The following is a 14,044-nucleotide window of genomic DNA, read 5'->3' as shown; positions in this document are numbered from 1 at the left end:
CTCACAACCATCTGTAAAGAGATCTGGTGCCCTCTTCTGGCCTTCAGGCATACAGACAGAATATTGTATACATAATAAATAAATAAATATAAAAAAAATTTCATTTCTGGCCACTCTATAGTTTCAAAGGCAATCACTTAAGAAAATTCCTTAAGGAAAATACAAAGACAGAAATGCCCATAGGAAGAATGAGGTATCTGCTTTCATAAGTGTCTGCCATTGTTACCCTTTGTGACCTAGACCACAGCATCTGAAGAGAGAAACTCGTTCTTCCTGAGCTTATGACCTTCAGACACGAGCTCTGCTTGCTGCAGCTATCTAAACATATCTCGAGGAAAAAATATAGAAACACACTTTCTAACCAAGGCATTTCACTTCAGAGTCTTAATTCTCCCTCCAGATTCTTCCTGTGTAAACCAATGTGACCTGGGATTAACTTTCTGGCTCTATTCCCCGGAAACCGAATAAAGACAGGACATTACCTGGCAAGAGCACATGAGAGGAAAGGCCTGCTGATGCACCTTGGCCTTGAGAGAACTATAATGAAACCCACTAGTAAGTCACAGCTGGGATGTCACTGTGTAAAGTGACCATTGGGGACATCCCTGTGGAGTCTGAAAGGTTAGTCTGTGGAACCACTAAACAGATCCCCGCTCCTCTGTGGGTCACAGTACTCTTAAGCCAAACTAGATCTCACATTCATCCGAGGGACAGTTTTGTGTTCCTGCTCTGCAACGGAGGGGGCGGCACTGCCGACAGCAGCTGGGTGTAACACAAGGAAAGCACCAGTTCTGCTGTCCTCACACGGCCTGGTGTGGGTTTGAGAGCGTGACTGCTTAGCTGAGCCAAGAATGTCTGCTACCCCACCACTCTGCAGGGCATGCATAGCAGTCGCTCACCACATCTTTTCTTGAGGCAGGGTCTCACTATGTAGCTCTGGCTGACCTGCAACTCATTACACAGACCAGGGTAGCCTCCCACTCACAGAGATCTATCTGCCTGCCTCTGCCTCCTAAATTCTGAAACTAAAGTGTGTGCCACCATGCCTGTTTTCTTTTTTAATATGAAAATTTAGGACTAGAAAATATATCTCAGAAATAAAAAAAAAATGCCAAGCACGCACAAGATTGTGGGTTCAATCCCAGTACCACAAAAGCAAAATGACAACAGCTTTTAAGTCTGGCTTAGAGTACACATCTGCAATCCCAGCATTCACAAGCAAGAGGGTTGCTGCAAGTTCAAGACCAGCTTGGACTACATAATAAGACACTGTCTTAAAAAAAATATTTATTATTTAAAACATAATGTTCAGTAACACAGGCCTGTTCTGTTTGCATAACTGAATACTGTGCAGCCCTTAACAGTTAGGAGAGCCAAGGGTGCAGTCTATGCTACTGATGATGTTCCACCTTACGCCAGAGCCTGTCTGAATCTCAATTCCAAAGTAATTTTGGAGTTACTTTAGCTTGATTTACTTTAAGTAAATTCATTCTCCTTCCAGACTCTCTCTATACAAATGTTTATACAGAAACACATTACATAAAATTGAATTATGCACATGAATTATGTTAACAAAGATAAATACTGAACAAGACTGAACAGACCTCTAGCAAGCGCTTTTCCCAGTGGTTGAGCTCAGTGCCCATCCCGCCTTGATTTTCAAGTTCCATTCCCTCTAGAACTGGGCAGTTAAAATGCTTCCGTGCTTCTTCCTGGGAATTAGAGAAACAAATACCCACAGCATAAGACGACAGCACTCCTTATCACAGGGTAGGATAAAGCGGTGTGAAAGAATCGGTTTGATGAAACAGAACCTCTTTAAAATACAGTTTTAGGGGCTGGAGAGATGGCTCAGTGGTTAAGAGCATTGCCTGCTCTTCCAAAGGTCCTGAGTTCAATTCCCGGCAACCACATGGTGGCTCACAACCATCTGTAATGAGGTCTGGTGCCCTCTTCTGGCCTGCAGACATATATACAGACAGAATATTGTATGCATAATAAATAAATAAAATATTAAAAAAAATAAAATACAGTTTTAATATAGTCAAATATTTTGATATTATTATCACATTCCTCTTGGCTAGAAAACTATTATTTCTCTTAATAATTTCTTCTCTCTTTGAAGGTTGATTTTAAAAACTATTTATGTGTGTGTGTATTTGTGTGCAGGACCCAGGCAGGAGGGTGTCGGAGGTTCTCAAAGCTGAAGTTGCAGGCATTTGTGGGATTTCCAGCATGCTACCTGGGTGATGAACTCCGGTTCTCCTGGATGCACACTCTACCCACTGAGACACCTCTTCACTTTCTGGCTTTAAGGGACACACAGTTTTTACATGCACGTGCTTGTTACTAGAGGCAAGAGACTAGGAGTTCATGTCATCATAGCCTACAGAGAGTACAGCCTGGACTACATGTGACCCTGCCTCAACAAACACCAAAAGTCACATTATAAAAAATAAAATTAGGCCAGGTGGTGGCGCATACCAAATTTAATCTCAGCACTCAGGACACAGAGGCAGGCAGATCTCTGTTGTGTTCGAGGCCAGCCCGGTCTACAAGAGCAAGTTCCAGGACAGGTTCCAAAGCTACACAGAGAAACCCTGTCTCAAAACACAAACAAACAAAAAGACTATTAGGATGACTGTTTATAATTCTGATATCAATAATTTTTAAATTTCATATCTATTATAAATTGGTAATTTACAATTATACATTGTAATGAAAAAAATTTGAAATGTATACCCTGGCAATGCTGAAGCATGCATGGGCAGCCCATAGATGGTGGTTCTATTGAACTGTCCATACTGGGTTTCATGGTCTAAGTTGATGAGGACAACTGACCAGGTCTCTTCCTCACACATTGTTATAGGGTAGAGTACTGTCATGATTTATGAATATTATGGAATAGTTAAATCAAGTTAATTATCATATCTATAAGCTCTAATACTTATTTGATTTATAATCAAATGATAATATTTAAGAGCAAGAATATGATCAAAATAATTTTTTTTTTGATTTTTAGAGACAGGGTTTCTCCGTAGCTTTTGGTTCCTGTCCTGGAACTAGCTCTTGTAGACCAGGCTGGCCTCAAACTCACAGAGATCCGCCTGCCTCTACCTCCCGAGTGCTGGGATTAAAGGCATGTGCCACCACCGCCCTGCTTCAAAATAAATTATATACATGTGTGAAAATGCCATAATGAAGCCCACTGTTATGTCTATTTGTGTGTCTCTGAGTACAGGTCTGTGCATACAGTACCCATGGAGGCCAGAAAAAGACATCAGATTCTCTGACACTGGAATTACAGACAGTTGTGAGCTGCCATGTCGGTGGTGGGAACTGAACTCAGGTCCTCTGAAAGAACAGTGAGTGCTTTTAACCACTGAACCAGTCTCCAGCCCCACCCTAGCAATTTTTAAATGTGCAGTATTAACTTGTTCACTATAGATCTGATAAAAAAAATTGATTTTTAAGAAGAAAAAAGCCCTTCTTCCTCCTTGAAATCCTATACCCTTCCTTCCATGCCCGCCCCTGTCATCTGTAACCCCACCTGAGGCCATTCTGTGTGTCCACTATCTGACTGTAGTTAGGGCCTGTATGTAGTCCAGGCTGGTAGCTGTGATGACCTTGACTTCCCTTCCTTCACCCCGAGTACGGGGTACACAGATGTGCACGACACACCGGCCCACTTTATGGAGTACTGGGACTGGACACAGACTAACACTAGGCAAGCACTCTGCCAACCGAGTCCGCGCCAGCGTGCCCTGTTTCAGACAGCATATGCGAGCACCGAGTGCTTCCCGGTGTGTGCTTAGCTTACTTCACTCACACAATGTTCTTGAGTGCCATGCATGTCATAAGCGACAGTGTCCCTCCACTTTAACTCTGTATATACACAACCATTCTCACTTATTATGTACTAACGGACATTGAGGCAGATCCCAGAACTTGACTATTGTGACTTGTGCTGCATAAATACGTGAGCAGGGACATCTGACAAACTGGATTTCACACTGGATGGTTGAATATCCAAAAGCAGGATGGCTGGATCTTGTGGCAATTCTACTTTAGTTTATGGGAGTTTTCCTTAATGGAGGTAGCTATCACATGCCCAACAATAGGGCATGTTTTCTCCATAGACCAACCAGTGCCTCACGTCCTGTCTTTTTGATAAAAGTCACAGGAATATCTATTGGAGTTTTATTATTTTCCAATAGTTAGTGATGCTGAACATTTTTATATATCTATTGGTTCTTTGCAGGTTTTTTTGCTTTTTTATATATAAGTTTCTTACTGTTTTTATTGAGCTGTACTTTTTTTTAAGCAGGTGTGGTGGCACACGCCATTAATCCCAGCGCTCAAGAGGCAGAGGTAGGAGTTTGAGGCCAGCCTGGTCTACAGAGCGAATTCTCAACAGCCAGGGATACAAAGAGACATCCTGTCTAAAGAAAACAAACAAAATAAAAAGCCTTCTCAGGTCCTTTGCCCATTATTTGTTGCTGGTTTTACTTTCCTTTTAGGAGCCGCGGTCACACTATGTAACCTAGGCTGGCCTAGGCTCCATCCTTTGCCTCAGCATCCAGTGCTATGATTACAGGCATACACCATGACGTCTGTCTTCCTGTCCATTTTGCAAGTAAGGGTTTGTTTCCTTGCAGTTAGAGTCTTATGTATTTTACAGTAACTTCTTAGCAGACATATGGCCTGCAGATATTTTGTCCCAATCCAAAGACTTCTCACACCGCCGACTGTACCCACTGGTGTAAGCTCGTTCTTTTCCAGGTTAACAGTTTTTAAAACAGCTCAGTGGTTCTCTTGATGATAGCATATATGTGGGGCAGTCTGACATTACTCAGAAACATCCCAGCAATGGCAGTCTTCTTGATTTTTAGCCTTCAATAATTATAACAAGGGATTTCATATATGAAACTGCTACCAAACCACACAGAACTGCATTTATGCATCTATCACTTCAGGGTTGCTGGAACATTGACATCCTCCAAACGGCTGCATCTCCTGAGTCATGATATCAGCTGGACCCCTGGTTATTCACCTCATCTTCTTTGGCAGGAATACCCAAAACTGTACATAGTGAAAGTGACAAATTCTTTCCCATGTCAGATTTTGGCAAAAAGAATAGCTCTTAGCTCAGTGTGTATTCTATGGGCCTTCTTGAAGCGTCAGCTCACTGAATGAGCCTTTCAGGTTGGGCTATGGTCTTTTAAAGCCATCCCCAACAAAGCAGGCACCAGTGGCTATCCTCCTCTCACTGAACCTGGAGCTAACCCACTGTGTTAGACTGACTGATCAATCACCTGACCTCTAGGAATCTGCCTGTCTCCACTCCTCCATCAACGTCCAGGGTTACAGAAAAGTACTAGCCGTTTTGCCCCTGCCCCTGTTTTTTTACCATGGGGGTGCTGGGGATCTGAACTTAGGTTCTCATGTTTGTATGGCAGGAACCTGCAGACTGAGCCATCTCCCCAGCCCCACAAAAAATGCGTAATAATGCTGCTTCTCCCTAGGCACAAGCACCTCTCACCTCCTGTCTTAGAGCAGCAGGTTGGATGGGGATGCACTGCCAAATTTCCACTTCCTCCCTTCTGTCCTGGCTTGATGCTTTATTAAATTGTCTTCCTACATTTTCTATTACAGACTGAAATTTCGGCACTCACTCTTAAACAGAAATGGCCAGTAAAGCAGGGACCATGATGAAAAACGAGACACAAAGAAGGTACTCACAACAACACGAGGTGTCACCAGGAGATACACAGTGTGGCGGACTATCTTATTATTTCGCACATTCCACTGCCGCTCCACTTTCCGAACTACTTTATCACTCCACTGGTACAATCCCAGGCTGTAATGACACAAGAAAACGGTCGTTCTGCCAGGTTACTACAACTGTAAATGTGAAAGTACTTGTAACATACGAAATTAAACACTTGAGAGCTTATTATGTACCACATCCATGTAATGTACTTATAAACACTTTATTTTCTTTCTTGAGACAGGCTCTCACTATGTAGCCCTAGCTGGCCTTGCATGCACTACGTAGACCAGGCTAGCCTTGAACTCACAGAGATCCACCCATCTCTGCCCCCCAACACTTCAGTTACAGGCATGTACCACCACACCCAGGCTCATAAGGATTTCTAACCGCCTCTTGTAGCGGCTTAGGGAGATGAGTGAACCTGTTCTAAAGTTCACATAGCAATGCTGAGCTGGGACGATGACTGCATTGTTTTCCCGCTGACTGTGGAGATCCAGCCCAGGATGTTGTAGATGCGAGGCAAGCTAACTAGACCCCAGCTCTCAATGGCTTCTTCTGACAAGTTTATTGCATTTAAAGAAAAAGACAAAAAAGAGGAGGAAGAGGAAGTAAATAAAGAAACCAAAGCAGAGACAGACCCAAACATATAAGGAAACTGAGCAAAAAAATGTTGTCATATTAGTGAAAAATGATTTAATTATTGTGCCCTGAAACTGGTTATCCATCAAGGAAAAATATTATTTCATGTCATCTACAAAATTAAATTCTAGAAAGTTCTCAGGAAAATAGCAGAGTACACATCTCTGAAAACTCTGGTGTGAAATCAACAAGAACTTGGCCAAATCAACTTTTTCAGAGCCTTGGAAATCAGCAACAAGCTGCATCAATCTGAGAAGCACTTATTCATGAAAGATGGACGAGTTTCATGAAGAACAGGCAGCTCCGTGGTCCCATGCCCTGTCTACAACTTCCAGGCCACTGTGAAAGCAAAGACCCAGGATGGTGGGAGCATCTGGGTTTTAAAAGGGCATTATTCTCTATTCCTCCAGAGAAATGCTGTCTAGATCCAAGGACACAAAGAGATGGCCAGTCATTTAGAAGATGCACTATGTAACTAATTCTCTGAAGAGGGCTGCAGTGGCTGCAGTCACATTAGATGAAGGAGACGTGAAACCAAGTTCCTGTTAGAGACAAGAACATCCAACAATGATAAAGGGGCTTGCACAATAACCCAAAATATATCCACAGAACTAAAATGCTACTGCAGATGCAGCTAGGCTGGTTCAGTGCTTGAGCTCCCCAGCACTGGGTAAAGTGGCTGTGGTGGCACACCCTGTAATGCGGAATTCAAGGTCATCCTTAGCTGCATTTAAGTTAGAGGCTAGTCAGGCGTGTTAGGCCCTTTCTCGGGTGGGGGGGTGGGGTGGGGGACCAGTTCCTTTCACATTTATTGCATAACATATCTACTTCCAATTTCGAGATTTTGGTGTTTTTGAAAGAGGCACCTTGCACTCGGGAGGCAGAGGCAGGCGGATCTCTGTGAGTTCGAGACCAGCCTGGTCTACAAGAGCTAGTTCCAGGACAGGCTCCAAAACCACAGAGAAACCCTGTCTCGAAAAACCAAAAAAAAAAAAGAAAGAAAGAAAGAAAGAAAGAAAGAAAGAAAGAAAGAAAGAAAGAAAGAAAGAAAGAAAGAGGCACCTTATTTTGGACCTTATTTAAAAATGAATCCAGTTCACCTGGGCAGTGGTAGCGCACGCCTTTAATCCCAGCACTTGGAGGCAGGGCAGGCGGATCTCAGTTAGTCCTAGGCCAGCCTGGTCTCCAGAGAGTTCCAGGACAGAAACTCTGTCTCAAAAAACAAATGGAAGGAAGGAAGGAAGGAAGGAAGGAAGGAAGGAAGGAAGGAAGGAAGGAAGGAAGGAAGGAAGGAAGGAAGGAAGGAAGGAGAATGCAGCCCAGTGTGGTGAGGAAGTCATGGCAACAGTAGTGTAGGGCAGTTACATTTGCTCTGTGGGACCAACCCAAGCCGGTCTCAGAGGTCCTGAGGAAAGGACAAAGAGAACTTTAGCTCTGTGTCCTTCTTCAGCAGTGGACTTGGCAAGGTCAGCCTAGGGCTAAAGCCAGTGCCTCATAGGAGTCCAGGATGCCGTTTCTGGGGTCCTGACTCTCCCATAGGTAGTGGTTACGGTATAAATGATGCTATATTTCCTAATAAACTTGCTTTGCATAAGTCATCAGCTTGTGTAAGACCACCTGGTACCAACTATTGCTTTCACCTTCTTTATTTCTTATCCCTGACTCTCCCACTCAGTACCTTGCTGTTTAGGATCCTTATTCCTATGGGGGGGGGTTGCATTAATTTTATTTCTATATTTGGAAGACAATATTTAAGCACAGTAAACAAAGCCAGCAAGAAAACAACAGCTTTTAGTTCATTAATCAACCAACATTCTGTTTTCCAACATTCTTCAAGGGTACCAGTCTCTCTCAAACCTCACTCCCGTCTGTCTGCTTTTAAACAGTCTCTCATATAGTACAAGCTGGCCTTGCTCTGTAGCAGAGGCTAGCCTTGAGCTCCTTACACTACTGCCTCAGCCTCCCAGATTCTGGGAGTACAGGTACAAACCACCAAGACCAGCACAGGAATGGTTTCCCAGACAGGCTAGAGGCGAACCCCATTCTTCATGCCTAACATGAATTTACTACTCTAGCATCTGCATTTATACTGGAAGATTTCATAAGGTATCAGCTTGCCTTGACCCCTACACACATCACTCTCCCACTGCACAGAGTTGCGCTGTTCCATCAGGGCCAGCATTCTTCTCAGAGAGCGGCTTCTTCCATACCACCAAACAAAAAGCACACTCTCGGAAAAACATCCATTTAGACATTAACATTTGTCTCTTTGTTGTCGTCCTCCACCACTTTGGTTCTTTGAGATGAGGTCCCCGTACCAACCCAGAACTGATTACGGGGCAGAGGCTGACCTTAAATTTCTAATCTTCCTGCCCCCACCACCCACTGCTGAGATCACAGCTGGGTCTCCACCACTGCCTAGAATTCTGCACTTTATACTTACTCTAAAAACACTAGAAATAAACCAGGTGTGGTGGTGCACGCCTTTAATCCCACTCTGAGTCTGAGGCCAGCCTGGGCTACAGAGCAAGTTCTAGGACATGCAGAATAGAAAAACCCTGTCTTAAAAAAATTCTAAAAATCAACAAATACATGCTTAAAAAAATAGTAACTATTTTATTGGAGAACTTTGTAATTAAAGCAAAATATACAAAAAGCAAATAACATAAGGATTAATTAAAATTTTATCTTTTAATTATGTGCCTGTGTGTATGTCACTTATGTGCAGGTACCAGGACAATCAGAGCAGGGGTCAGATCCTCTGGACCTCAAGTTACAAGCAGTTATGAGCCCTGTGATAAAACTCAGGTACTCTGGAGAAGCAGCAAGTGTTCTTAACTGCTGAGCCATCTCTCCAGTACCAAGTGTTGGCTTTTTTTATTCAAAATGTATTTATTATTATCTGTGTATGTATGTATGTATGTATGTGTGTATCATGTGTCGTTAGGCTTGTACAGGAAGCTCTTTCCCTGCTGAGCCATCTTGCCAGTACCAGATGAACTGCTAATGGCTACCCTACATCAGACCCTGAGAAAGGGACTGGAACAGTCAGCACCTGGGAAGGTTTCCCTGTGACACTGCCCAGTGACAGCTACTTTACTGCAGTTGGCAGACGGTTCCCTAAAGTAAAGCCATTATCCTTTTATTATTGCCAGTACTGATTTCCATATAAATGGACTATTTGAGTTACTTTGCTTTGTAGTATACCTGAGTATGTTTCTGCATACAGCAAAGGTGTAATTTGTTTTTTGCTGATGCTGGGACTGAACCTATGACCTCACATGCACATACTGACCCAGCCAATAATGCACTCTTTTTTAAGTATTATGTAGTTTTCAGTTTAAAATAAAAAAAAAAAATTTATTTATTTATTTTACAGTGTTTTGGCATGGAGGGCACCAGATCTCATTACAGATGGTTGTGAGCCATCATGTGGTTGCTGGGAATTGAACTCAGGACCTCGGGAAGAGCAGCCTGCGCTTTTAACCTCTGAACCATCTCTCCAGCCCCCTAGTTTTCAGTTTTTTTACACATATTATAATTTACTTATTTTGATAGATTTTGAGGTGGTTCATATTATTTGGCTGTTAATCATAAAATTGTCATGAATATTTGCATGTGTTATTATGGATATGAACCCTTATTTTAGATATTTATTTTTATATACATCACGCTGATGGTTATTGTCCTGGGACTAACTGATAAACTGCTTTCAGCATTGCTTGTTTTAGGCTCAGAACACTGCTAATTTAGTAGGTTAAATAAATAAAACCCCCACAGCCTAACTATCAGTTATAATATGGTGGGAAGACACCTGAGTGGCAAGGGGTGTCCTCTGGACACACCATCTGAAGTCCGTTTTGTCTTAGTATCCTCAGCTCCTTTAGGTTGGCCATGAAGTCACCGTCATTCACTGCACGGGCAGTGTTGTGATTCTCAGGTTCTAGCACCCTCTAAAGAAGAGTAAGAATGAAAATCGCAAATACCTATAGTTGAAAGGCGGGAGGCCATCTGCAGACCGTGAGGTCAAGGGAGTTCCATCTTGATCATGGTAGAATGCAAAAAGCCCAGCAGAGAAACCCTGGAAGGAAGAATTCAAAGCGCCCTACAGCAGGATGTTAAGTCAGAGCACAGACACAGCAGCACCCAGCATCCAGGATGCTGACATAGTCATACAGTAGGATGCTCAGTCAGAGCACAGACACAGCAGCACCCACCATCCAGGATGCTGACATAGTCATACAGTAGGATGCTCAGTCAGCGCACAGGTAACTGCATCTGTCACGAGGAGGTGTTAATATTAGTCACAAGAGTGCCACGCAGCTCTGCAGAAGTTACCCCAGCCTTCAACAGCAAGTCAGTGAGCTGTATTTACAGTTTAAAACACTTGACTACTGCTGTAAACATTTTAAAAGATTATTTTTATTTTTATTCATGGGCATCTGTCTGTGTGAACATACCCACGTATGTTCAGGGGCCAGAAGAGGGTGCTAGATGCCATGGAGCTGGAGCGAGGGTGGTTGCAATCTGTTCCACGTGGCTGTGAGAACTGGCTGGGTCTTCTGAAAGAGCATTATGCATTCTCCAGCCCACTGATGTAAACGCTCAATACAAGGTTTTCCAAATACACTCTATGTTTTAAATCTGCCTTCAGGTTCTACATATCAATGCTATGATTATCATGCCTCCAGGCACACACTACAGAGCGTGGGGAATTACACTTTTTAATTCATCTGTGTGGTTTTACAGGTATTTTAGTGTCTTTCCTTGTTGGAGACCCTGTCATGGATCATTTCCAAATGCAGAACAAAAGCTGAGAATATAAAACTGGAACAATGAATTACAGGGCCAATCCCTACCACGTCAGTGGCCTTTATTTATAAATATTAGACTTAAGTATTATCTATTTATACTAAACACAACCTAAGGCACCATGGACAATGATAACAGGGACATTTTAGTGCTATCTTCTTCACCCAAATTTACTAAGTGTCAAAACTGCAGCTACTACTACTAAAAATTATTATCAATATTGAATGGTGTACGGAGCTGGGGATCAAGTCTACTCCTAACAGCATCTATAAAAGCTCAGCATCTAGCCTCAAACTGGCACTATACACACACACATATATCTACAATTTATTTCGTGTGTGTGTGTGTGTGTGTGTGTGTGTGTGTGTGTGCATCAGAGGCAGTCAGTTGGCAGAATGGCTGTCCAGTGAGTATGAAGCCCTGGGTTTGCATACACTGGGCACAGTAGCACACACTTGTAATCATGGTCAGCATCTCAAATGTAAGAATTGCAGGCCTGAGTCAGCACATCTGGCTCGAAGATGCTTTTCTTTAGAAGTTTAATCATCTCTTCCAAAGTCCTACTTACCCAATGGCAATGTTAGTTTAATTGTAAATTATACCAGCTAGTGAAACTCAAACCTACTCCCATCCTGACCATTAAAATTCCCGTCGAAAGGAACACAACTAACTAGGTTTTACCGAACATGACCCTAGGCATTCACATGTCATTGAAAGCATGTATTAAGACCACAGCACAAGCAATAAAGCAACAGTCTGAAGGAAGTGACAGAAGTCAATAGCATTTACCAGGGCATGAATGATCTCATGCTTCACTGTGGACAGCATCCCAATAAACTCTTGCGGTTGGGTGGAGATCATATTTGGACACAGGTTAGCATATCCTGCTATCGGCCTGTTAAAACAAACACGACATTTTCTACTATATTCCAGAGTAGTAATTACAGTATTTGCTAACCTATACTTCTCTACAGAAGACAGCTCAAGGACATGATTTGTTTACTATCAGACAGCTAATTCGAGCTTCCCCCCCCCCCCTGCTTTCCAATGGCACGGAAAGCAGCACCTGTTTTTGAGGGGTACAGAGGCACCATAGAGGCTTTCAAGTGCTCATCACCCTGAACAATTAACTCCATGTATCCTGCTGTCTTTCAAAGAGGTGGCAAACAGACAATATGAAGGAACCCAAACTTTTCTCTACCCTCGCTTTAACCGCCCACTGTGGAAACAGCATAAACCTCACTAAGTTATAGCTGTCTACTTATAACAAACTTTTGTCCTATTTAAATAGCTGGAATCGCAGGCCTGGGCCATCAGGCCTGTTTAAATGACCTTTTGGCAGGGATAGGTCCACACGGCTTTTTGCTAGTACGGATTTCTACCCCCTCCACTTCTCTTTCTCTCCCTTGTTTCCCGGCTGAACTCAGGGCTCACACTGGCTAAGCAAGCGCTCTACTACAACGCTTCATCTCCAGCTCTCTGTTTTCCATTTTGATATAGGATCTTACTAACTTGCCTATACTAAACCAAGCATGCTTGCAATTCTAGCACCTGGGAAGTAGAAGCAAGAGGATCACTTTGGAGTTCAAGGCCAGCCTGGAGTCTGCTGGTGAGTTTCACATTCAAGCCAGGTAGTAAGTGAGCTCCAGGCAGCCTGGTCAGTGAGACCACTTCTCACGGAGGCAGGGAGCAGGACCAAAGACACTGCCGCCTTTTGCTCCACACCAACACTCTCCAAAGAAACCCAATCTTTCCCCAGGTGTGATTAGTTGCACAGTCATTCTTACAAAGACCATTTATTCTTTCCTATTCATCCACATCAAACGGCATCGTTACAGTGCCACAGCTAAGTAGAGAGCAGTGTAACAGAACAAACACCTCTCCTTTACAGGACTCTCGTGCCTGACTCCTCCCTGAATTCTCTCAGCAGAAGGCCAGCAGGACCAGTAGGTGCTTTCAGCATCATGAGATGCAGAAATGAGACGATCTAATTTAGATACATGCAACTTGGGACTTTTATATCCTTTTCCTCACTCATCCAGGCTAGTCACCTTGAACCTCACAAAGAAAGTTCAACGCGGCTTTTATAAATAGTTTTAAAAGCTCACAGTAGAATAGAATATGCTCAAACAATTAGAAACATATAAGGAAGGCTGAAGAGATGCTCAGCAGCCGAGAGCATGGGCTACTCTTCAAGAACTGTTCAGTTCTCAGCACTCACACAGTGGCTCACAACTTGTCTATAACTCTGCAGCCACACAGTAAATAAGTGGTATACAGACACATATGCAAACAAAACACCCATATACATTAAATAGAAACAAACTCTTTTGAAAATAAATATATAAAGAAGACAGTAAAAATATTGTTACCGCCCCCCCATCTCTTCTAATGTCCAGCATCAGCGGCTACTACTGTCAACAATACTATGCATGTTACTTTTCAAACCATTTGAGTTTGCCCAAGACTCAACAGTTTCCTCTGTCTCCTCTAACCTGGGACATTCAGTACTGCAGCTATGACAGGACACCCTAAACTGGGATGACTGGAAATTCTGTATTTCAGAGCTTTTTCCTTAGAATATCCAAATACACATAGGTACTCTGTCTTTGCAATGTTGTTTTAATACTTTATATAAAAAAATGTGATTTTGGCCGGGCGATGGTGACGCATGCCTTTAATCCCAGCACTCGGGAAGCAGAGGCAGGCGGATCTCTGTGAGTTCGAGACCAGCCTGGTCTACAGAGCTAGTTCCAGGACAGGCTCCAAAGCCACAGAGAAACCCTGTCTCGAAAAACCAAAAAAAAAAAGTGATTTTGT

The 14,044-nt window shown here is 43.0% G+C and overlaps 1 protein-coding gene across 1 annotated transcript in view; it reads right to left on the bottom strand.

Annotated features, from left to right (window-relative positions):
• Positions 1–14,044, bottom strand: part of Lmln (leishmanolysin like peptidase) — a 65,802-nt gene that overhangs the window by 38,594 nt on the left and 13,164 nt on the right. Inside the window, exons 7-10 of the mRNA XM_050159836.1 lie at positions 12,014–12,119; positions 10,399–10,493; positions 5,743–5,860; positions 1,605–1,712 (exon numbers count right to left, since the gene is read on the bottom strand). Coding sequence (XP_050015793.1) covers positions 1,605–1,712; positions 5,743–5,860; positions 10,399–10,493; positions 12,014–12,119 — 427 coding nt within the window. The remainder of the gene's footprint in view (positions 1–1,604; positions 1,713–5,742; positions 5,861–10,398; positions 10,494–12,013; positions 12,120–14,044) is intronic.

The sequence above is a fragment of the Alexandromys fortis genome, unplaced genomic scaffold, assembly GCF_014885135.2.
Source record: "Alexandromys fortis isolate MF-2015 unplaced genomic scaffold, M_Fortis_MF-2015_v1.1 scaffold_119, whole genome shotgun sequence".
In the NCBI taxonomy this organism is placed as follows: domain Eukaryota; kingdom Metazoa; phylum Chordata; class Mammalia; order Rodentia; family Cricetidae; genus Alexandromys; species Alexandromys fortis.
This window is presented reverse-complemented; position numbering and strand designations above follow the sequence as displayed.